Source organism: Pseudophryne corroboree, chromosome 11, assembly GCF_028390025.1.
Source record: "Pseudophryne corroboree isolate aPseCor3 chromosome 11, aPseCor3.hap2, whole genome shotgun sequence".
In the NCBI taxonomy this organism is placed as follows: domain Eukaryota; kingdom Metazoa; phylum Chordata; class Amphibia; order Anura; family Myobatrachidae; genus Pseudophryne; species Pseudophryne corroboree.
The window spans coordinates 206,012,524-206,038,421 of NC_086454.1; the positions used below are offsets into that span (position 1 = coordinate 206,012,524).

Genomic DNA, 25,898 nt, shown 5'->3' on the forward strand with positions numbered 1-25,898 from the left:
TTAGTCAGGGGCAAACACGTTTGTAAAATCCTACAAATTTGATACCCTGGCTAAGGAGGACCTGGAGTTCTCTCATTCGGTGCTGCAGAGTCATCCGCACTCTCCCGCCCGTTTGGGAGCTTTGGTATTATCCCCATGGTCCTTTCAGGAACCCCAGCATCCACTAGGACGATAGAGAAAATAAGAATTTACTTACCGATAATTCTATTTCTCGGAGTCCGTAGTGGATGCTGGGCGCCCATCCCAAGTGCGGATTGTCTGCAATACTTGTACATAGTTACAAAAATCGGGTTATTATTGTTGTGAGCCATCTTTTCAGAGGCTCCGCTGTTATCATACTGTTAACTGGGTTCAGATCACAGGTTGTACAGTGTGATTGGTGTGGCTGGTATGAGTCTTACCCGGGATTCAAAATCCTTCCTTATTGTGTACGCTCGTCCGGGCACAGTACCTAACTGAGGCTTGGAGGAGGGTCATAGGGGGAGGAGCCAGTACACACCACCTGATCGTAAAGCTTTACTTTTTGTGCCCTGTCTCCTGCGGAGCCGCTATTCCCCATGGTCCTTTCAGGAACCCCAGCATCCACTACGGACTCCGAGAAATAGAATTATCGGTAAGTAAATTCTTATTTTTACACTGTAGAATACCGGCAACCAATGGAGGGACTGACAGAGTGGATCAGCAGACGAAGAACGTCTAGCAAGGAAGATTAGCCTCGCAGCTGCATTTAAAATGGATTGTAGTGATGAGAGCCTATGTTTGGGAAGACCAGTAAGGAGACTATTACAATAATCAATGCGGAAGATGATGAGTGCATGGATTAGAGTTTTTGCAGTGTCTTGTGTAAGATAAGGGCGTATTTTGGATATGTTTTTAAGGTGCATGTAACATGATTTAGAGACAGAATGAATTTGTGGAACAAAGGACAGTTCAGAGTCGAGGGCGACACCTAGGCAGCGAGTTTGTGGGGTAGGGTGGATAGTCGCATTGTCAACAGTTATGGAGATATCAGGTTGGTAACTACTCTTGGCTGGTGGGAAAATAATTAATTCTGTTTTGGAAATGTTGAGTTTGAGGTGGCGAGATGACATCAAAGATGAAATGGCAGACAGGCATTCAGTGACATGAGCCAATACAGATAGTGATAAATCTGGGGAGGATAGGTAGATTGCGTATCATCAGCGTACAAATGATACTGAAATCTGAAGGAGATGATTAGTTTACCAAGAGATGAGGCATAGCTTGAGAACAACTGATAGAGGTAGAGAAGAAGAGGTAGAATCAGAGAAGTGAACACTGAAAGAGCAATTAGATAGGTAGGATGAGAACCAAGTAAGGGCCTGAAGACCTAGGGATTGTAGTGTTTGTATGAGAAGAGAGTGGTCAACAGTGTCAAAAGCAGCAGAGAGATCTAGAAGAATAAGAAGTGTGTAATTGCCTTTTCGATCTAGCAGTGACTAGATCATTCACTTCTCTGGTCAGTGCCGTCTCTGTGGAGTGTTGGGCACGAAAGCCTGACCTGAAGTGGGTCTAATAAGTTGTGAGAGTTAAGAAAGTGTGTAAGGTGAGTGTAGGCAAGTCTCTCAAGTAGCTTGGAGGGACATGGTAGCTGAGAAATGGGACGTTAGTTACAGTGTATGTTTGGGTCAGAGTTGTGTTTCTTTAGAATGGGAGTAATCACTGCATGTTTAAACAGAGAAGGAAAGATACCAGTAGAGAGAGAGAGAGGGGTTACAGATTTTAGTTAAGGCTGGGATAAGCTCAGGAGGCAAAGTTTTACTGACTTGTGAGGTTATTGGATCAAGAGGAGAGGTAGTAGAGTAGGAGGATGAAAAGAGCGTTGATACTTCATCTTCACTTGTGGGATCAAATGAAGAGAAAGTGCCAGAGGGTTCAGGTAGGGAATTGAGCAGGTCACTGGCTGAGTTAGAGCATACCATTTCATCTCGGATTTTATCAGTCTTATCCTTGAAGTAGGAAGCAAGTTCTTGTGCACTGATAGTAGCTAGTGGGGGAGGTGAGGGAGGGTAAAGAAATGATTTAAATGTATTAAAAAGTCGCTTGGGGTTGGTGGAATGATGAGAGATTGGAAATATGTATGTTTGGCAGTGTCCACTGCCTTACGATAGGAGTGGTAGGTGGTCTTATATGTGAGAAAATCACTTGGATTCTGAGATTTACGCCACCGACGTTCTACTTTATGTGCCAGTTTTTGTATGTTTCTTGTTGATTTAGAGTGCCATAGTTGGCATCTAAGCCTACATGAAGTGTAGCTGGAGCCACTTCATCAAGGGCACTCTCAAGGGTCTGGTGCAGGTGGGATATAGCAGTGTCAGGTGTGGTAAATGTAGAGATTGGTGAGAGGAGTTGTTGCAGAGAAGTGGAAAGTTGTTGAAAATTTATATTGTTAGTATTTCTGCGGGTTAGAGGTGGCTTGCTTGGTTTTAGGGTCATAGAATTTAGAGTATTTGAAGAGATTGTAAAAGTGATCAGGTTGTGATCAGAGAGAGGGAAAGGAATGTTAATGAAGTCGGAAACTGAGCAAAGCCTTGTGAACAGAAGATCAAGGCAGTGGCTCTACTGGTGAGTAAAGGAGTTGGACCATTGGGTGAGGCCAACAGAGGAGGTTAGAGAGAGGAGTTTGGAGGCATGAACAGATTGTGGACTGTCAAGAGCTATATTGTAATCACCCATAATGATGGTGGAGATGTCAGAGGATAAGAAGTGCGGGAGCCAGGCAGAAAAATCTTCTAGAAATTGTTTTTTGGGTTGCCCAGGAGGGCGATAGATAGTTGCAACACGCAAAGAGAAGGAGGTTAAAATCCTGATAGAGTAAATTTCAGAAGATGTGAATTCGAGTGATAGAACCTAAGGTAGAACAGTGTATGTGAAAAATTGGGACATTAAGATTACAACCCCACCACCTTTACTATTATTAGACCTGGGTGTGTGTGTGTGAAGTGGAAACCACCATGTGACTGTTCTGCAGGGGAGGCCCTGTCTGATTGTGTGAGCCATGTTTCTGTTATAGCCAGCAGATTAAAGTTGTGAGATATGAAGAGGTCATGTATGCATGTCAATTTATTACAAACAGAGCATTCAGTTAATGGTTCATACTCCGGCCTGACAAGACACTGGGCTCCTGAGGCGCTGTTTCACATACCACACTGTGTATGTGCACACGCCGGCAGCATGCCGCGACCCCCTAACAGATGCTGAAGTAGGTACCGGTGCAGTGAATGATCACACCGGGGTCCCCGGTGACACATCGTGGCATAAGGGAGCGGCTGTCACGTTCTGTGAGCTGCGGTGCCCGCCGCAATCCCCAGACTGGCACACATAAGGGGGTTATTTAACTTCCTTTACACAGTAAGAGGGGGTTATTAAACTCCTTTTTATATACATAATACCATTATAATCTTGTGAGGGACGCACGCCATTGAAGGGTCGGGGCTTTCCGGAGAGCGGGACTAGACACTGAATGACGCTATTTCCAGCTGTGGCTGATTTCTAGGCTGCATGCAATTGCTGCTCCTTCACAGACTCTGTTAAACAAGGGGTTTTCTCTTACGTCCTAGAGGATGCTGGGGTCCACATTAGTACCATGGGGTATAGACGGGTCCTTTGGGGAGCCACTGGCACTTTAAGAGTTTAATAGGGTGGGCTGGCTCCTCCCTCTATGCCCCTCCTACCAGACTCCGTTTAGAAAATGTGCCTGGAAAAGCCGGTCACAGCTAGGGGAGCTCCTAGGAGTTTTTTTAGTTTAATTGTTTTTCTAAGCGTTGTTAGGTATGGGAAAGCTGCTGGGAACAGCTTTCCTGCTTTGTGGGCCTTGGGGGGGGGGGGGGGGAGTGAGTAGGAACCAACTCTAGAAGTTAATGGTTCTCTATCTCCGCTGACAGAACACTGAACTCCAGAGGGTGCTGATCGCATGCCAACGAGGTGCCCGCTCACTCTCGCAGCACGGCCGCAAGCCCTTAACAGAGCCAGAAGAAAGAAGAGTGGTGAGTATAGCATCGGCGGCCCAGGAAGCGAGTTGTCGGTGAGAATGGCGGCACAAGGGTGGGAGCGCAGCTTTGGCAGGCCGCTCTCCGGAAGGCTCAGCGGCACACTGTGTACGGCGCTGTGAGGGGCGTCCTGGGCCAGTTCAATAACCCTACACTGGTCACATAATGCTAACAGGGGCTAATCCGGCTGTTAGCAGCAAATTGCCTCAGGCCAGTATAAACAACTGTGTGGGAAGACGCGCCTTTGCAGGGGGCGAGACTTCTCCTCAGAGTGGATCCAGTACTCACAAGCGCCATTTTCTCCCTGCAGATCATCCGAAGGAGATGCTGACAGGGAGCGCTGTCCTCTACATAACTCCAGCATACCTCTGCGGTACCAGGGTGTTATAGACAGAGGAGGGAGAGTGATTTTAGAACTGATTTACCTATTAAGGTTGCTCAGTCAGCGCCGGGCTTTTACTATATTAACTGCCTACTGGAGCGCCGTGTGGCTGGCTCCTTATACTCTGTGACTCTCTGAAGGTACTCTGAGGGAAAGTGTGTCTGACATTTTCCTGTGTGTTTGTGTATTTATTAGTGATGAGCGGATTCGGTTTTACTCGGTTCTCAAAACGAAATCTTATTGGCTATACAAAACACGTGACATCCGTGAGCCAATAAGATGCCGTTTTGAGAACCGAGTAAAACCGAATCCGCTCATCACTAGTATTTATACACATTACCATGTCTAAGGGCTCTGTATCCTGTGCTGCAGAGTGTGTATCTTCTCCTGAAGAGTCTATCCAATGTGCTCAGGACTGCAATGTGCTTTCACAACCTGTTGAATCCGAACCCCCATGGGTGGATTCTTTAAGGGGAATGATATTACAGATTTCATCTAGGATGTCACATAATGAGAAAGAGACACAGTTTTTGAGAAAGTCTGTAGAGGGGTTACAGCAATCGGCTCCTACTCCCTCCCATACCCCACCTACACACCCGCAAAAACGTACACTTGCCCAAATAATGCAAGTTGACACTAATACCGACTCTGATACAGGGGACGGTGATGGGGATATGCAGGGTGAGGATTCATCCCTAGCTTTTGGGGTGCAGTTGATGATTGAAGCCATTAAGAATGTTTTGCATATTACTGAGAAGGTACCTGAGCCGGAAGAGGAATCTTATTTTACAGAAAATAAGAAATCCTCTCTCACGTTCCCTGCTTCTAAAGAGTTGAAGTCTTTATTTGAAAAATCCTGGGAAAACCCAGAGAAAAAATTACAGATCCCTAAAAGAATTCTCATTGCTTTCCTTTTCCCTGAAGAGGATAGAAAGAAGTGGGAAACCCCATCTATAGTAGACGCTTCTGTATCTAGGTTGTCTAAAAAGGTGGTTTTACCTGTCCCTGGTTCAACCGCCCTAAACGAGCCGTCTGACCGCAAGATTGAGACTACGCTCAAATCTATATACTCTGCTACAGACGTGGCTTTAAGGCCCACCATTGCTTGTGCTTGGATTTCTAAAGCCATAGTAAAGTGGTCAGGCACATTACTAGAGGACTTAGATTCTATGGATAGGTGTTACATTGATTTATTTTTGTGTCACATACAGGATTCTGCTGGGTTCATGGTAGAGTCCATGAAAGACCTTGGAATGCTGAATGCAAGAACTACTTCCATGGTGGTATCAGCACGCAGAGGACTCTGGCTATGCCAATGGACTGCGGATGCAGAATTCAAGAAAAGTGTGGAGAACCTACTCTACACAGGTCAGGTTCTGTTTGGGGATGCTTTGGATGCGTGGATTTCTATGGCAACTGCGGGTAAGTTAACCTTTCTCCCCACAGCGGCTCCACCGACTAAGAAATCTTATCCTACATCTACCCTGCAGTCCTTTCGGACCGCAAAATTTAAAAAATCCAAATCTCCTTCCACCTTCTTTAGGCGTGGTCGTGGAAAATCCAAAAAACCTGCACCAACAGGTTCTCAGGAACAGAAACTAGGTTCTGCTTCTTCAAAGTCTTCAGCATGACTGTGCTCCTCCCAGCCTGGAGAAAGGGCAGGTGGTAGCGAGACTAAAAAATTTGTCACATCTGGGCGTCATCAGGCCTGGACCCCTGGGTGACGGACATTGTTACCCAGAGCTACAGACTGGAGTTTCAGGTACTCCCACCTCACAGATTTTTCAAATCAGGCTTACCAGTTTCGCTGACGGAAAGTGCTATTCTACAGGAAGCCATTCAAAAATTGGTCCAAACAAATGTCATTGTTCCAGTTCCACCTCACCTAAGACACAAGGGTTATTACTCACACCTGTTTGTGGTGCCAAAACCGGACGATTCGGTAAGGCTGATTTTAAACCTAAAGTCATTGAACCCCTACTTGAGGGAATTCAAATTCAAGATGGAGTCTCTAAAAGAGCCGTGGTCTCAGGTCTGAATGAGGGGGAATTCCTAGTATCCCTGGATATCAAGGATGCACTGAGAGTGTTCACCAAGGTCATGGCAGAAATGATGCTACTCCTCCACAGGCAAGGAGTGAACATAATTCCATATCTGGGCGATCTCCTGATAAAGGCATCATCCAGGGAGAAATTGTTGCAGAGTATTGCTCTCGCAACTCAACTGCTCCAGAATCATGGATGGATCCTGAACCTTCCAAAGTCACAATTGGAACCAACAAGAAGACTGCCCTTCCTGGGGATGATGCTCGACACGGAAGTGCAGAGGGTGTTTCTACCAGTAGAGAAAGCGTTGGTGATCCAATCAATGGTACGGGATGTCCTCAAGCCAGCCCGGGTATCGGTTCATCAGTGCATTCGCCTTCTGGGAAAGATGGTAGCTTCCTACGAGGATCTACATTACGGAAGATTCCATGCACGGTTCTTCCAGCTGGATCTCCTAAACAAGTTGTCAGGATCGCATCTTCACATGCACCAGCAGATACGCCTGTCGCCGAAAGCCACAATTTCACTCCTCTGGTGGCTCCAAACTTCTCACCTACTCGAGGGCCGCAGGTTCAGGATTCAGAAATGGATTCTCCTAAACACGGATGCAAGTCTCAGAGGTTGGGGAGCAGTCACCCAGGGGGAAAACTTCCAAGGAAGGTGGTCAAGTCAGGAATCTCTCCTTCCAATAAATGTTCTGAAACTAAGGGCCATGTACAACGGCCTACTACAAGCGGTACATCTTCTGCAAGATCAAGCCATTCAGGTTCGGTCGGACAACATCACAGCGGTGTCCTACATAAACAGGCAGGACGGAAAAAAGAGCAGAGCTGCAATATCAGAGGTCACAGGAATCCTCCTCTGGGCAGAAAGGCACGTGGTGGCGCTGTCAACGATCTTCATTCCGGGAGTGGGCAACTAAGAAGCGGACTTCCTCAGCAAACACGATCTCCATCCAGGAGAATGGGGCCTCCACCCAGAGGTATTCGCAGAGGCAACAAGCCGCTGGGGCGTACCTCAGATAGACATGATGGCCTCTTATCTCAACAAGAAGCTTCGGAAGTACTGTTCCAGGTCAAGAGACCCACAAGCAGGGGTGGTGGGCGCCCTTGTAACTCCGTGGGTGTTCCAGTTAGCGTATGTGTTCCCTCCACTTACACTCATCCCAAGGATTCTCAAGTTAATAAAAAGAACAAGAGTTCCGGTGATCCTCATTGCTCCGGACTGGCCAAGAAGGAAGAAGGGCTTGATCTTCTGGAATTACTGCTAGAGGATCCAAGGCCTCTTCCACTTCGTGAGGACCTTCTACAACAGGGGTCGTTCGCCTATCAAGACTTACCACAGCTGCGTTTGACGGCATGGAGTTTGAACGCCAGATCTTAGCTCGTAAGGGCATTCCGAACAAGGTCATTCCTACTCTGATCCAACCTAGGAAAGGAGTAACGTCTAAACATTACCATCGAATTTGGAAAAAGTATGTGTCTTGGTGTGAATCCAAGAAGTTTCCAATGGTGGAGTTTCAACCAGGCCGTTTTCTCCTTTTTCTACAGGCAGGTGTGGATGTGGGCCTACGCTTGGGCTCCATAAAGGTCCAGATTTCGGCTTTGTCCATTTTCTTCCAGAAACAATTGGCTGCTCTTCCTGAGGTTCAGACATTCTTGAAAGGAGTTTTGCACATCCAACCGCCTTTTGTGCCTACTACGGAACCTTGGGATCTTAATGTGGTGATGCAGTTCATGCAATTGGATTGGCTCAAATCTTTACAAGAGGTAGACATAAAGTTTCTTACTTGGAAGGCGGACACACTGTTGGCATTGGGATCTACACAACGTGTGTCAGAATTGGGGACATTGTCACAGAAGAGCCCCTACTTGATTTTCCATGAGGATAGAGCTGAACTCGTAACGCGTCAGCAATTTCTTCCAACGGTTGTGTCGGCTTTTCATATCAACCAACCTATTGTGGTGCCAGTGGCTACTGACACCTTGATTACCTCAAAGTCCTTGGATGTTGTGCGGGCTTTGAAAATATATGTGAAGAGAACTGCTCGTCACAGGAAGTCGGACACACTATTTGTCCTTTATGATCCCAACAAGGTTGGGTGTCCTGCTTCTAAGAAGACCATTTCTCGCAGGATCCAGCATGCTTTTTCTACAGCTGACTTGCCAATTCCACAATCTGTTCAGACCCACTCTACCCGTATAGTGATTTCTTCCTGGGCGGCCACCCGGGATGTCTCAGCTAATTAGCTTTGCCGAGCAGTTACTTGGTCAGGGTCGAACACGTTTGCTAAGTTCTACAAGTTCGAAACTTTGGCCTCTGAGGACCTAAAGTTTGGTCAATCTGTTCTGCAGGAACCTCAGCACTCTCCCTCCCGTACTAGGAGCTTTGGTACATCCCCATGGTACTAAATGGAACTTCTCTAGGATGTAAGAGAAAATAGGATTTTAATTACCTACCGGTAAATCCTTTTCTCGTAGTCCGTAGAGGATGCTGGGCGCCCGTCCAGTGCTTTGTATTCCTGCATTGTTGGTTAAGTATTGTTGGTTCAGTCGTTGCTGAATCATTTCCAGTTGGTTAGCTTGGCTTTCTTTTTGTTATGTGTGATCTGGTGTGAAGCTCACCACTATCTGTGTATTTCCTTCTCTCAAAGTATGTCGGTCTCCTCGGCCACAGTTTCTAGACTGAGTCTGATAGGAGGAGCCAGCCCACACTATTAAACTCTTAAAGTGCCAGTGGCTCCTAGTGGACCCGTCTATACCCCATGGTACTAAGTAGAACCCCTGATTCCTCTACGGACTATGAGAAAAGGATTTATAAAAAAAATAAAGTATATAAAATCCTAGTTTTCCTTTTTCACAAAGGAGATCTCTCCTTTATATTTAGATACCTTAGCAATGTAGTAGAGTACAAGTGCCAGAAGGGATTTGAGTCATTTCATGGAATTATTTCAAATTAATAGAGCTGGTTAATATCAGAAAGTAAGCAGACTCTTACAAATTTTGTGTATGCTTTTTTCAGTCCAAGATACTGACTGCAGGCAGGCTCCTAAGTCCCACCTGGACACTCAACGTGTACTCCAATATGACTCTAACAATGGGGGTAATTCCAAGTTGATCGCAGCAGGAATTTAGTTAGCAATTGGGCAAAACCATGTGCACTGCAGGGGAGGCAGATTTAACATGTGCAGAGGGAGTTAGTTTGGGTGGGTTATACTATTTCTGTGCAGGGTAAATACTAGAGATGAGCGGGTTCGGTTTCTCTGAATCCGAACCCGCCAGAACTTCATGTTTTTTTTCACGGGTCCGAGCGACTCGGATCTTCCCGCCTTGCTCGGTTAACCCGAGCGCGCCCGAACGTCATCATGACGCTGTCGGATTCTCGCGAGGCTCGGATTCTATCGCGAGACTCGGATTCTATATAAGGAGCCGCGCGTCGCCGCCATTTTCACACGTGCATTGAGATTGATAGGGAGAGGACGTGGCTGGCGTCCTCTCCGTTTAGACACTTGATTTACTAATTTTGGGGAGCATTAGGAGTACTCAGTAGTGTACAGTGCAGAGTTTTGCTGATAGTGACCAGTGACTGACCACCACTTTTATTTATAATCCGTTCTCTGCCTGAAAAAAGCGATACACAGCACACAGTGACTCAGTCACATACCATATCTGTGTGCACTGCTCAGGCTCAGGCCAGTGTGCTGCATCATCTATTATCTATATATAATATTATATATCTGTCTGACTGCTCAGCTCACACAGCTTATAATTGTGGGGGAGACTGGGGAGCACTACTGCAGTGCCAGTTATAGGTTATAGCAGGAGCCAGGAGTACATAATATTATATTAAAATTAAACAGTGCACACTTTTGCTGCAGGAGTGCCACTGCCAGTGTGACTAGTGACCAGTGACCTGACCACCAGTATATAATATTAGTAGTATACTATCTCTTTATCAACCAGTCTATATTAGCAGCAGACACAGTACAGTGCGGTAGTTCACGGCTGTGGCTACCTCTGTGTCGGCACTCGGCAGCCCGTCCATAATTGTATATACCAGTGACCTAACCGTGGTTTTTTTTTCTTTCTTTATACATACATACTAGTTACGAGTATACTATCTCTTTATCAACCAGTCTATATATTAGCAGCAGACACAGTACAGTGCGGTAGTTCACGGCTGTGGCTACCTCTGTGTCGGCACTCGGCAGCCCGTCCATAATTGTATATACCACCTAACCGTGGTTTTTTTTTCTTTCTTTATACATACATACTAGTTACGAGTATACTATCTCTTTATCAACCAGTCTATATATTAGCAGCAGACACAGTACAGTGCGGTAGTTCACGGCTGTGGCTACCTCTGTGTCGGCACTCGGCAGCCCGTCCATAATTGTATATACCACCTAACCGTGGTTTTTTTTTCTTTCTTTATACATACATACTAGTTACGAGTATACTATCTCTTTATCAACCAGTCTATATTAGCAGCAGACACAGTACAGTGCGGTAGTTCACGGCTGTGGCTACCTCTGTGTCGGCACTCGGCAGCCCGTCCATAATTGTATATACCACCTAACCGTGGTTTTTTTTTCTTTCTTTATACATAATCTTACTCACACAGTCAGCTACCTCATTGCGCCTCTTTTTTTCTTTGCGTCATGTGCTGTTTGGGGAGGGTTTTTTGGAAGGGACATCCTGCGTGACATTGCAGTGCCACTCCTAGATGGGCCCGGTGTTTGTGTCGGCCACTAGGGTCGCTAATCTTACTCACACAGCTACCTCATTGCGCCTCTTTTTTTCTTTGCGTCATGTGCTGTTTGGGGAGGGTTTTTTGGAAGGGACATCCTGCGTGACACTGCAGTGCCACTCCTAGATAGGCCCGGTGTTTGTGTCGGCCACTAGGGTCGCTAATCTTACTCACACAGCTACCTCATTGCGCCTCTTTTTTTCTTTGCGTCATGTGCTGTTTGGGGAGGGTTTTTTGGAAGGGACATCCTGCGTGACACTGCAGTGCCACTCCTAGATGGGCCCGGTGTTTGTCGGCCACTAGGGTCGCTTATCTTACTCACACAGCGACCTCGGTGCAAATTTTAGGACTAAAAATAATATTGTGAGGTGTGAGGTATTCAGAATAGACTGAAAATGAGTGTAAATTATGGTTTTTGAGGTTAATAATACTTTGGGATCAAAATGACCCCCAAATTCTATGATTTAAGCTGTTTTTTAGTGTTTTTTGAAAAAAACACCCGAATCCAAAACACACCCGAATCCGACAAAAAAAATTCGGTGAGGTTTTGCCAAAACGCGTTCGAACCCAAAACACGGCCGCGGAACCGAACCCAAAACCAAAACACAAAACCCGAAAAATTTCAGGCGCTCATCTCTAGTAAATACTGGCTGCTTTATTTTTACACTGCAAATTAGATTGCAGATTGAACACACTCCAACCAAATCTAACGCTCTCTGCACGTTATATCTGCCTCCCCTGCAATGCACATGGTTTTGCCCAATTGCTAACAAAATTGCTGCTGCTATCAGTGTCGGACTGGGGCATGTAGGGCCCACCGGGGGAATGCAGTGGTAGAGGCCCATGTATAAGGGTGTGGTCAGTCTACAGAGGGTGTGTGGCCTGCCACCTTATTGGTTTGACTAACCATTAGAGAGTGCAGCGTCTGGGCCCCTTTCTAAATATATACTGTAAATTCAGCTGCTGCATGCATGATAATGTACCAGATTAATAACAGCAATGCACTGTAGAAAATACACCATAGTCCAGTATAAGGTAACATATGTATAATGTATAATCCAAGTGCACAGTCTGGAACCTGATCCTTAGAGCAGGAGGTGGGCCCCCAGGCAGTGGGGCCCACCGGTGGTTTCCCCTGTACCCCTGTGGGCCAGTCCAAGCCTGGCTGCTATCAACTCAGAATTAGGCCCAATAACTTGCCAGGTTGTGTTTAAAGTGCGGTGGACATGGAGTGGGATAATACTCTGTCTCAAGAGGCCCTAGTTTATTCTATTAGGAAGACCCTCCTCATACCGATGACAGGGTATGATAATGAATTTTTTTCATGAAATTTAAAAAAAAATTGTAAAAAAAAAACAACAACAAATTTTCCCTGTCTCTCAGTAATTAAACTCAAGATGACTATTCTAGCCTAGTGGACTGATAACAGGTCTCAGTAACCAGGGGGAATTGAGGTCAAGTCACAGTCTGGACAGTTATCTCTTTTAAGAGCGCGTGTAGAAATAAAAATATAAAAATCCCAAACCGGTGGATACATTCTTCCTTTTCCCACCTGAGGATTGGATGGTTGGGAGAACCCCCGTGGGTGGATACCTCATTGTTCTGGCTGTCACGTAAATTTGTGCTACCTGTACCTGGGGCTACTTCTCTCAAGGACCAGCTGGTAGCAAAATTGAGACCACTCAATATACACTGCTCAAAAAAATAAAGGGAACACTTAAACAACACAATGTAACTCCAAGTCAATCACACTTCTGTGAAATCAAACTGTCCACTTAGGAAGCAACACTGATTGACAATCAATTTGACATGCTGTTGTGCAAATGGAATAGACAACAGGTGGAAATTATAGGCAATTAGCAAGACACCCCCAATAAAGGAGTTGTTCTGCAGGTGGTGACCACAGACCACTTCTCAGCTCCTATGCTTTCTGGCTGATGTTTTGGTCACTTTTGAAAGCTGGCGGTGCTTTCACTCTAGTGGTAGCATGAGACGGAGTCTACAACCTACACAAGTGGCTCAGGTAGTGCAGCTCATCCAGGATGGCACATCAATGCGAGCTGTGGCAAGAAGGTTTGCTGTGTCTGTCAGCGTAGTGTCCAGAGCATGGAGGCGCTACCAGGAGACAGGCCAGTACATCAGGAGACGCGGAGGAGGCCGCAGGAGGGCAACAACCCAGCAGCAGGACCGCTACCTCCGCCTTTGTGCAAGGAGGAACAGGAGGAGCACTGCCAGAGCCCTGCAAAATGACCTCCAGCAAGCCACAAATGTGCATGTGTCTACTCAAATGATCAGAAACAGACTCCATGAGGGTGGTATGAGGGCCCGACGTCCACAGGTGGGGGTTGTGCTTAGAGCCCAACACCATGCAGGACGTTTGGCATTTGCCAGAGAACACCAAGATTGGCAAATTTGCCACTGGCGCCCTGTGCTCTTCACAGATGAAAGCAGGTTCTCACTGAGCACATGTGACAGACGTGACAGAGTCTGGAGACGCCAAGGAGAATGTTCTGCTGCCTGCAACATCCTCCAGCATGACCGGTTTGGCAGTGGGTCAGTAATGGTGCGGGGTGACATTTCTTTGGGGGGCCGCACAGCCCCCCATGTGCTCGCCAGAGGTAGCCTGATTGCCATTAGGTACTGAGAGGAGATCCTCAGACCCCTTGTGAGACCATATGCTGGTGCGGTAGGCCATGGGTTCCTCCTAATGGAAGACAATGCTAGTCCTCATGTGGCTGGAGTGTGTCAGCAGTTCCTGCAAGACGAAGGCATTGATGCTATGGACTGGCCCGCCCATTCCCCAGACCTGAATCCAATTGAGCATATCTGGGACATCATGTCTCGCTCCATCCACCAGTTTGTATAGTCTAAGCAGGGAAAGCATTCAGGCGATTCTGATTGCCCCAGATTGGCCTCGGGGGGCCTGGTGTGCAGACCTCCTGACATGTCTCTGGTGGAACCCTGGCTTCTGCCATTTCTCAAGGACCTTCTTCTACAAGGAACTTTTGTTTTCCAGACTTACAGTGGGTTTTTTTTTAACGGTTTGGAAGTTGATAGGAAGATTCTAGCCAGAAAAGGTCTCCCTTCCAAGGTTGTTTCTGCTATGGTCCAGGCCCGGAGGGCGGTTACGTCAAGGCATTACCACCATATCGGGAAGAATTATGTTCTTGGTGTGAGGGTAGAAAATATTCTCCTGCTGAATTTTCAACTTGGTAGTTTTCTACTTTTCATGCAAGCAGGCGTGGATATGGGCCTAAGCTTAGGCTCCATCAAGGTCCAGAGTTCGGCTCTCTCATTCTTCTTCCAGAAACAACTGGCAGCATTGCTGGAAGTGCAGACATTCTGGAAGGGTGTTCTTCATATTCAACCACCTTTCGTGCCTCCCACAGTTCAGTGGGATCTCATTGTGATCTTGACTTTTCTCCAGTCTGACTGGTGTGAACCCTTGCACTGGGTGGACTTGAAATATCTAACTGGAAGACTGTAATTTTGCTGGCATTAGCCTTTGCAAGACGTGTATAGGGTTTGGGGGGTCTTATCCTATATGAGCCCGTATTTGATATTTCACGAGGATAGGGCAGAGCTCAGGACTCACCCACGGTTTTACCGACTGTAATGTCGGCCTTTCATGTAAATCAACCTATTGTGGTTCCTGTGTTGTTCGACACTTCGGTTGCTCCAAAGTCCTTGGATGTGCTGAGGGCTTTGTAAGTTTTACATCAAGAGGACTGCTCGTCGCAGGAAGTCTGACTCGCTTTTTATCCTTTATAGTGCTAACGATATTGGTCGTCCTGCTTCCTAGCAGTCCATTGCTCCTTGGCTCAGGTTGTCCATTCAACAAGCCTATACTTCGGCAGCCCTGCCGCTGCTGAGTTCTATACAGTCCCTCTCCACTAGATCGGTGGGTTCTTCCTGGGGGGCTGCTTGGGGTGGCTCGTCCTTACAGTTGTGCCGATTAGCTACTTGGTCTGTTTCGAATGGGATCCGGACTGAAAGTCGACAGTAACTAGGTTGACAATGTATAGGTCGACAGTAGCTAGGTCAACAGGGTGTCTAGGTCGACAGGGTCTTTAGGTCGACAGGGTCTTTAGGTCGACATGTTCTATGTCGACAGGTCAAAAGGTCGACATGAGTTTTTCACATTTTTTTTTTTTAACCTTTTCATACGTAACGATCCACGTGGACTACGATTGGAACGGTAATCTGTGCCGAGCGAAGCGGTGCACTAATTGGGGTTCCCGGTCACTCTACAAAGAAAACAACACCAAAATAACATGAAAAACTCATGTCGACCTTTTGACCTGTCGACCTAGAACGTGTCGACCTAAAGACCCTGTTGACCTAGACACCCTGTCGACCTAGTTACTGTCTACCAATAGTGGTCGACCTAGACATTGTCGACCTAGATACTGTCGACTTTCAATACCACACCCGTTTCGAATACGTACAGAAAGTTCTACAGGTTCGATACTTGGCCAGTGATGACCTTCAGTTTGGTCAGGCGGATTTGCAGGGGTCTCGGCACTCTCCCACCCGTTCTGGGACGTCCACATGTGTAACCACTGTTCCCCAGTGTCCACTAGGGCATTAGAGAAAATAGGAATTGAATACCCACCGGTAATTCCTTTTCTTGTAGTCCGTAGTGGATACTGGGCACCCGCCTCAGTGCTTAGAAATCCCTGCTTACCTGGTGTAAGTGTTCTAGGTTGGTCCGCCGTTGCGGTCCATTTTTCATGTTGGGTTAGCTCTGCTATCCTCTGTTCCGGTTAGCATTGCTTTTCTATATTATGGTTGTGTGTTGGCTCGTGTCCTCACCACTGTTTTTTTAGGTGTATATGTATCCTCTGTAAAATTCGATTTACTTACAAGGAAAAGCAATACCTAATCACACTGTGGTTCGGGCCACTGCGGCTGCTAAACGTAAACCATAACCGCTAAGATGTGTATGCACGTTGGGTATACACGCCGACACCAGTGACGTGCGGTGGGGTGAGGTAGAGCCTTTCCTGTCGTACTTTCGTTTAAACCACAGATTTGACTGAATAAAATATATGAAAAATACTGATAATTTGTTTGAAATATCTTCTTTGTATTATTCTAATAATTTTTATAGCCCAAACTCTGGAGTAGAAAGTCTTTGGCAGGTGAGGCAGTGTCTCACCTGTGTATCCTTTCCACACATCTCTAATCAAAACTCACCAGATTTCCAGGAGTTTATAATGCTGCACTTGTGTATAATGCCCAGATGTACCCTTTGGCTCATATATTGCATGTAAATCTGTCTCTGGGGTTAGCCAGTGCCTCCTGAGCCATTTAGCTCACCGCACGTCCCTGGCCAACACGCTGTGTGCACAATGCAGCCACACGTGTGGCTGAGTACACCTTATTCCCCAAACAAGAATGGAATGCAACACCAGTGGTTAAATGTTATGTTGTGGTCCAAAGCATCAACAATATTTGCTCAAAGATGCAGATAAAAGATACAACAATATTACAGAGAAGAGCTACAACCAATAGTACATACGTTTGTTCGCAAGCGCTCCCGGATCCAGTCCTCAGTCAGTCTTCGCAAGATGACCTTCAGAGAATAGAATGTGCCTGGTCAGGAAGCCTCACTTTTATACAATGGGTCCAAATTCAATACAATGGTAAATGTAAGCGCCTTCTTCCATAGGTCAAGGGGCAGGTCATTTACACTACATGAGGGGTCATAGGTTGGTTTGAATGAGTGGGCGATGCGTGGTCCAGGTGTACTTGCAGGTCTCTGCCACCGTGTTCCCGTTGAATATCAAGAGGACAGCATTTGTGAATATTACAATTCTGCGCATATCTATGCACAGAAACATGTGAGACACTGCACATAACTACCGGAATGTAGATCTCAAAATTCTGCACATCTGGATACCAGACACTAAGTCCTAACCTTGCTCCATCCCCTCATATTCTGTAAAGCTGAATAACTCTATTGTTCTACCCTTTGAGTAAATGTAACTTGCTGGCAATGTGTGTGGAGACTATGAGTAAATTGTGCGCTATATGAATTGAATATTAAATATGTCTTTGTAGCTTTTCTGTGCGAAAGCGTATGCTACCGTGTATACTCAAACCACGCGCTAATACGCAAGGCTCGTGAACCAGTATACGTAGTGTGCGGGTATGCGTACGCACGGCGATTACGCGCACGCACAGATGCCACTCTGTGTGGTGTTTGCACGTGGTGTGTGTGTAATATTTTCGACTTCGACACCTCCTCTCATGGTATGTCCGTCTCCGGGTGCGGTATGTAAGGTCGACAGTAAGTAGGTCGACAGGGTCTTTAGGTTGTTATGGTGTAGGTCGACTGGTCAAAAGGTCGACATGCGTTTTTGATTATTTTTTTTGGGTGGTGTTTTCTCCGTACAGTGACTGGGAACCCCAATTAGTGCACCGTGTCCCCTCGCATGGCTCGCTACCGTTCCCAATTGTAGTCCACGTGGATCTTTAATGTATGAAAAAGTTTTTTAAAAAAGATAATTTTAAAAAAAACCTCATGTCGACCTTTTGACCTGTCGACCTAGATCCCTCCGTCTCCTGTTTTCCCCCCCCTATACTGAGTCTGGTAGGAGGCGCATAGCGTTTGCACGGCTGCTAAAAACTGCTAGCGAGCGATCAACTCTGAATGACCACCTATACCCCATGTGTAACTACTATTCCCCAGTATCCACTACAGACTACGAGAAAAGGAATTACTGGTAGGTATTAAATTTCTGTTTTCACACTTTTTTTTTTTGGGGGGGGGGGGGGGGTAATTGGATACCCCCTAAACTACCTACCGCTTCTTCGATGCATTACAGTGGCCTAAAGAAACAAGCTTTTAGGTCTGCCTCTGTGTAGGTGACATTGGTTGGCATTAATTCCTAATAATATTGATGATAACATGTTAGGTATGGCAAATAGAAATTATATCTTCTATTTTTCTTTTTCTTTCAGGGAACTCTCACAAGGCTCAATCCACCATGTCGCTGTCCATGCGACCTCAGAGGGTCACTTCTACTTCAATTATTAGAAGTCAGTCATTTGCTGGTGGTAACTCCAACTACGAAAAGACCAGGTTTGTTAATTTTTACAAAACTGTAACTGGTAGTAGGATTTAATATGGACATTGTACATGTTTTTTCCTTGGGGTTAGTAAATCATATTTGTGTAAAATGTTTAATTTTCACATACCCTAGTGAAGCTAATGGGTAATAAAGCATCTCTTAGGGAAGACAGTCAGTCTTAAAGACAATGCACAGGTCTGAAATAATACGATAGAATTATATGAACCAACCAATGGACGAATTATAATGTCTAGGCTATGAGAGACCAGAAGACAGTTAATTCTAAAGGTTGGAGGTGCGCCCATAAGCATGAGTTACAATGCATTTCTTGGGAATTATTAGTGTAAGCCACTAGTGGGTTTAACGCTAAAAAGAGAGCTTAGTGTGTGGCACACTCTTTTGAAATGGTTTGATGAATAACAAAGTTAAAACTTTGCTTTTATTAATATATTAAAATAAATTAGTCAGGCATAATATCCATTTGATAGCCTGAGAGTACATGAATTTATTGCCCAAAAATAAATAAGTATAAATATCAGCTTGAGTCAAACTCTTCAATATAATTATGGCATTATGAGCTATATAAGACCTAACGAAATTTATTAAAATTCTATTATATCAGCTCTTTATCGGTATCTATATATAAACCCTCTTAAATTATTGATCTCTTAAGAGTCTGATATTTATTCCCTATAGAGTGTAGTGTGCAGCGTATATAATCAGCAATAATTAAATTGACTCTAATTACAGACATGAACGTTAATATTAGAAAGAGGAATTTTATCACATGCCACTGAGGGCTAAGGTGTATTGTATCCTTATACCAATCTGTTTAATCAAAGCCGTCTAATCCTGTGTAGTCAAAATAGATACAATTGAACGCACAATTCTATCCACCAAATGGAAACAATGTATTTCTGCAAGATGGCATGAAAGGAAAACAGGTAATAACTGTGCCAACCTCTAATGCGGAAAAAAGTGCAAAGAATCAATTCAGCGGGCACATATAAGAACAAATACTGTATCCTCTCAAGAATTACTTCCTGAAGCAGGTTTGGCAGATACATGTAAGTTCCCTCCAGGAAAGAAAAAAGTTACACAGTTAAGTTCATCAAAAACTGAGATATGCACTTCAGTTTGTTATATACAATAATCAATTAATTATCAACAATTTAGATCAAACTGTGACTATTTTATCCAACAAACCGCATTCAAATAATGACAGTATCAGCTCTTAAAGAAAAAATAAGAATATAGGTAGGGTAATCTGTTATATCTATAACATTGTTGCCAGTACAATGAGACCTTTAATCATATTCTATGGTCCCATGCATATGATCATGTTAGCAACTATTGCAGATTATATCACACACATTGCTGTTAATTAGTGATTTTAAAGCAACAGTATGTATGGGATCTTGATAGAAAAAGGGTCCCGGTGTGTGACGACGGATTCCCCTTCTACTGTTGTTCCATGTGCCGGGGTTAATACCTGGGCAGTGAATGGAATCAATGAGAGTGGGGAAGGACCGTCCACCTCGGGACAGAAAGAGATACAGAGCGAGCAGCTTCTGCTGTCCCCGCTTCACATCTCCCCTCCCCTGTTGTATGTACACATTGCAGGGGGGGCTGCAGGCGCGAGGCAGTGGATGAGAGAGCTGCTTTGAATACCTATTGTGATGCAAGATCTAGTGTGCTGCTGGAGGGTCTCCATTAATCATCGGGAACCTTTCGGGTGCTGGACGCTGGGCCGGGTGTAATTCCCGCACCTCCGGTAGTCATGCGTGTCCACGCTCCCGTTGACGATGTACGTTTCGCATTAGCTTGGTTACATCAGTGACGCCATAGAAATGAAGACAGTATTTAAGGCAGATGCTGGGAGCGTATTGGTTGAACTATTTAGGAATCTCCTCACTAGTTAAGTAACAATTAACCATTCATAGCCCTTGTGCCAATTATGGATATTATATATACTCGTAGCCAGATGATAAACATCGATCCCTTTGTCCTAAGTATAAAAATAAAATTAATAAGATAACGAGCCGGACATAGTTCTTATTACATACAACTCATATCCAAATGGTAATTATCCTGCCCGATAGACTTCAATTAGTGATTAAGCTATAATTCGACCATTGCTATAATCGGTAAGTATATTTGGAGGGTAATATGAACAGTATCAGTAATCTAACACCGGACAGATGTATGTGTGTGTGTATATATATATATATATATATGTATATGTATGTATGTATATATATATATATATATATATATATATATATATATATATATATATATATATATATATATATATATATATATATTATAGAGAGAGAGAGTAACCAGAGTTTTGGTAATGATAATAACTCAAATCCCCTACAATGAAATATTACCCTTATAACCTTCATATCTGATATTATACCCATCATTTAACACTCATATCGGGAGGTCTCATTCTTATTAGCAGGTACACGCATATATATATCCAGGAACAATTAACGCCATGTATACCAACAGCATATAGAGTACATCATTATACATATAATTTAATAACTGATAAATTTATACTTTAAGGAGGGGATTGATGAAGTATAAATTAAATTAAAAATGAGGTTATTAGTAAATGTAAAAATTAATAAATGTGAAAAAGGAGTAAGTAGAGGAGTGAAACTATTTTAATTAAGGTTGATAAGAGAATCAGATATAATAGAGAGTGATGTGGTGTTACAGGATGACGTGAGTTATATAAAATTTGATATGACTATCACTGAATGTGATTTAGTGAGTGATACAGTGGTGATATAGAACAAAAAATAAAAATTAAGTATCTGTAAGTGTATAAAGAGTATAATTGTATAATTTTTTTTTATTGGTTATCCCATAAGATGTATAGTTATTTTGCTGTACAAAGGAACATATATCGAATAGATCTGGTATCTTGTATAATATAATGAGACATATGGTATAATAAGACCATAATATATTGAATATTTATTTAGATACTACAAAATAATTTATAATTAGTGAAATAAATATTAATATAGATGTTAGGTACCAACTATTAATGAACAATAATAGGTCTATGGAATAGATGAATAAACAGCTAACTACCATGAAGTGAGTTATGTGAATATATAAAATACCAACAAATAAAAACATTAATATTAATGTAATTGTGCTCTAATGAATGTGAATACTGTAGTATACTGGATATATTATGTGCTGCCCTAGTAGCAGGGATGATTATATTCAGGTTAAGAGGGATGTTTTGATATAATCCTATTCCTACATATAGTGTCACCTACAATTTACGCTAATTAGGATTACTGTGATATATTCCTGCCATTCTAAATTGATGAGATTAATTAGTCCTTTTATTGAGTTAAATATACCCAACATTGCATTACGTGGGAAAAGGTGATAATTGGACGATGATGATGGTGTGCAATTGGATTAATATAATATATAAAGGCTATCCTATTATAAATAAAGGTTGATAATTATAGTTATAAAGGGTAGACTAATTGATATTGATGGTATATCAATATCTGGTAACCTGCTTTCCCTGTCATCCCAGCGTGCAGCTACAGTATGTACACACTCCCCCAGTGCAGCATAGCCCACTGGGGGTTAACCCACTCTTAGTGCCGGGAGTACAAGGAGCTGGTTCTCCCTGTCACCCAACGAGTGGCCACTCCACCTTCTGAGTGACGCAGCCAAGGGACTCAGTACAGGCTGCGGCGCTTCTTACTGGGCACTCTCCTTTTTCCAAATTCTGGGGGTCACAGGGAGCTGGCTCTACCTATCCCTCAGCATGCAAACCCATAGCCTGGTAGCCCAGGACAATAGTCCTGGCTGCCGTGGCTCCCTGCCTCCCTGTAATGCTCAGGTGCCGAGAGCTAAGGACGGCTCCCAGACCTCAATAATCGGCACACAGCGCACCCCCCCTCGCCACACTGGAAGCAGGACTGCAGCGGCTCCTTTCTCCCCTGGCACACCAAGGTTAATACAGCACCCAGATGGCTCCTTTCTCGCCCAGCATACTGGGGGTTGTTAACATACCTTGCCGCGGTTATAGTATAGTTAGAGACATTCTTTTTACAGCTGGTAATATATTTCACACATGGCGCCTAGTTTATTGTCCGTTTAAATATGGTGCTGCAGCATGGGGGTTAACCCTTTCAGTGATGCGGTCGCCATTAAACACGATGGGGTGGGGAAGTGGGGGGAGAGCAGGGGGAAGCTGGCTCCGGACTGGGACCTGGCCACACCAGTGGTTTCCAAACTTTCTTGAATCACCGCGCCCTAGAGTGTCAGCATTTTATTCACGGCACCCCTAGGATAAAACATTTTTATTCATAGATTTGGAAAAAATATTAAATGAAGTCAATTGTGCCAACCTGTCATCATTAGGGTCAGTTACAGTAAGTAGTGGTGTACAGTTGTGCTTCTGATTGTCCACATGTTTTATGATTACCAGACACTAGCACTGGTTTTGTCTAAACCTGTGACCAAAAATAATTTAGTTTGGTCATGGGACACCAGGGTGCCTCGGCGCACAGTTTGGGAACCATTGATTTAGAAAACAAAAATAAGGCAATATAAAAAGCCATTTGCAAAAATATTGGAAGACATTTTTTTTTTTGCTAAAGAACAATTTCAATCAAGCTTCAGTTGTCTGACAGCTTCACAATTTCATTGAATGCAGTGTTGTTTGAAAAACTTGTGATGCTTCCAAGTCCTGTTCCTGCAAAATAGCCACAAATCGTCACTAATTAGCCACCATTGTGCTCAGCAGTTGACACGAGATAATACTCTATGCTGCATCTGGTGATCTTTAAGCATGGTACAGCGCACTAAAGGGCCATATACACGTGAGAGATGTGTACTGAGCGAACCGCTCAGCACACATCTCTCCCGACGCTCAGCACAGCGCGATGTGTGCTGAGCGATGCGGGGGAGGATGGGGGACCGCTCATTTCACCCAGCGGGTGAAATGAGCGATGTGCTAGATTGGCCTACATGCAGGCTCAATCTAGCACCTGCGATAGCAATGTGCGGGGCCGCGCATCGCTATCGCTGAGAGGGGTACACACGAGTGATTTGTGCTTAATATCTAAGCAATCTAGTCAGATTGCTTAGATTTTAAGCATGGATCTCTCCGTGAGTACCCCCCTTAAGCCCAAAAAGAACTATCTTTGATCTTATCTTTACAAAGCTTTACTACAATGTTTTTTTTTGAGTGGAGAAGTTTTTTTTTTTTTTAACCTATGTTTTCATTAAACCTATGTTTTCATTCTCCCTGTACCTACTAGCAGAGACGGCCCTAACCAAAATGATGCCCTAGGCAAGATTTTGGCTGGTGCCCCCTAGCACCACCACTAGTTCTGCCTCTGACCCTGCACCCCTTTCCCAGCAGCATCACCCCTTACCCATAGCATTCCTCATTTTGGTGCTCCTACCCACTATATTTTAAATAGGAACACTGTGCACATTAGGTGCACAGCCCAAAAAGGGTGTTCTTGCTGGGAAGCGGCATGGGCACACAATAGTACCCCCAATTCGAATTATGCCATACAGTAGTGCAACTTTATTCACATTATATCATGAGATTTTGTCTCTAATTCACAATACATGACACAGAGTAGTACCACTTTACCTTATATACATTAGTAGTCACAGAAGTGCCCCTTATTCACATTACATAACACTGAATTGCTCCTTATTCACTTTACACTACACCATATTGCTCTTTATTTACATTAGACCACACAGTAGTGCCACTTGACTTTATATACGTTACTCCTTACAGTAGTGCCCCTTATTCACATTACATCACACTGAATTGCTCCTTATTCACATTACACCACTCCATATTTCTCTTTATTCACATTAGACCACACAGTAGTGCCCTTTCTATATGTTATGCCACACAATAGAGCACCTTATACACATAATGCCACACATTAGTAATGCCTTTATACACATTATACCACACAGTAATGCCCCTTACACATAATGTCCCTTACACATTATACCAACCTTTATTAGTGCCCTTATACACATAATGTCCCTTACACATATGCTGCACATTATTAATGCCCTTATACACATAAGTACACACATAATGTCCCTTACACATATGCCGCACATTATTAGTGCCCTTATACACATAATGACGCACATAATGTCCCTTACACATATGGCGCACATTATTAATGCCTTTATATGCATATAATTACACACACAACTTCGCTTACACATATGCCGCACATTATTAATGCATATATACACATGACACACATAATGCCCCTTACACATATGCTGAATACTACTGCATAACCGACCCATCCACACACAGCACTCACATGGTCGCTAACACTGTGACCTCTGCTTGGATACAGGTGTGTCGTCATATATCTTGCCTCAATATGCCATGCAGCAGGAGATGCCTGGCGTGCGTAAATTGGCAACTCAAGGCCAGCTCTGCTAGCGTTGGGCTCCTTGTTTTGATGAAAATGCATCTTATTTGCATTACCATGTGGCTATGACGCACAAGCAGCTTCTACTGATTAAAATGATATGCAGCATGCCTATATTCTGTGTGTAATGTAGCATTTTGGACGCAGATACAGCCGCAGTCACAAGCAGAATATAGGCATGCCGCATATCATTTTAATCAGCAAAAGCTGCTTGTGCCCCTAGGCATAGCAAATGTCCTAGGCATTTGCCTAGTTTGCCTATACCTAGGGCCGGCTCTGCCTACTGGCCATTACAGAAACTTGGGTTACTCCCTCTGACACTACTTCTCCTGCTGCTCTCTCTGCTGGGGGCCTCGCATTCACACACACACCCCGACCTGGAGGTCGCCATGGGGGTGGTGTTGGGGTCCTTTTACCTTCTAATTACTTCTACCAACTCATACTGCCGGAACCATCCCTTACATTCTCTACATTTGAGGTCCATGCTATACACCTCTTTCAACCAGTCCATCTTAGAGTAGCTGTCATTTACCGCCCCCCTGGCATTGTTTCCAAATTCATTGACAACTTTCTCTTCTGACATTCCCTCCATTATCCTAGGCCAGGGGTTCTCAAACTCGGTCCTCAGGACCCCACACAGTGCATGTTTTGCAGGTAACCCAGCAAGTGCACAGGTGTATTAATTACTCACTGACCCATTTTAAAAGGTCCACAGGTGGAGCTAATTATTTCACTTGTGATTCTGTGAGGAGACCTGCAAAACATGCACTGTGTGGGGTCCTGAGGACCGAGTTTGAGAACCTGTGTCCTAGGCGATTTCAACATCCCTATTGACATCCCCACACAATCCCCTGCCTCTAAACTCCTTTACCTCACCTCCTTCACTTGGTCTCTCCCAGTGGATCTCCTCACCCTCCCATGTGAATGGGAGCTCACTGGATCTGGTCTTCACTCACCGTTGTGATATTTGTGATTTTTCAAACTCCCCATTTCCCCTCTCTGACCACCACCTGCTCTCCTTTAACCTATCTCTCTCTGCTTGCCCAGCTCTACCTCCTAAGGCTACCATCACTAAGCGTAACATTGAGGCTATTGCCATCACATTCCTTTCCTCCCTGTTTGACTCACTTCTCTCTCCTGTTCTCTCTCTC

At 44.4% G+C, this 25,898-nt stretch overlaps 1 protein-coding gene across 6 annotated transcripts in view; it reads left to right on the plus strand.

The window, feature by feature from the left end:
• The window catches only part of RIPOR1 (RHO family interacting cell polarization regulator 1), a 627,513-nt gene that overhangs the window by 232,342 nt on the left and 369,273 nt on the right, over positions 1–25,898 (plus strand). For all 6 annotated transcript variants that reach the window (XM_063945248.1, XM_063945245.1, XM_063945246.1 and 3 more), the window contains exon 2: positions 18,153–18,273. In XM_063945248.1, the coding sequence (XP_063801318.1) occupies positions 18,179–18,273 (95 nt within the window). In that variant the 5' untranslated portion in view covers positions 18,153–18,178. The remainder of the gene's footprint in view (positions 1–18,152; positions 18,274–25,898) is intronic.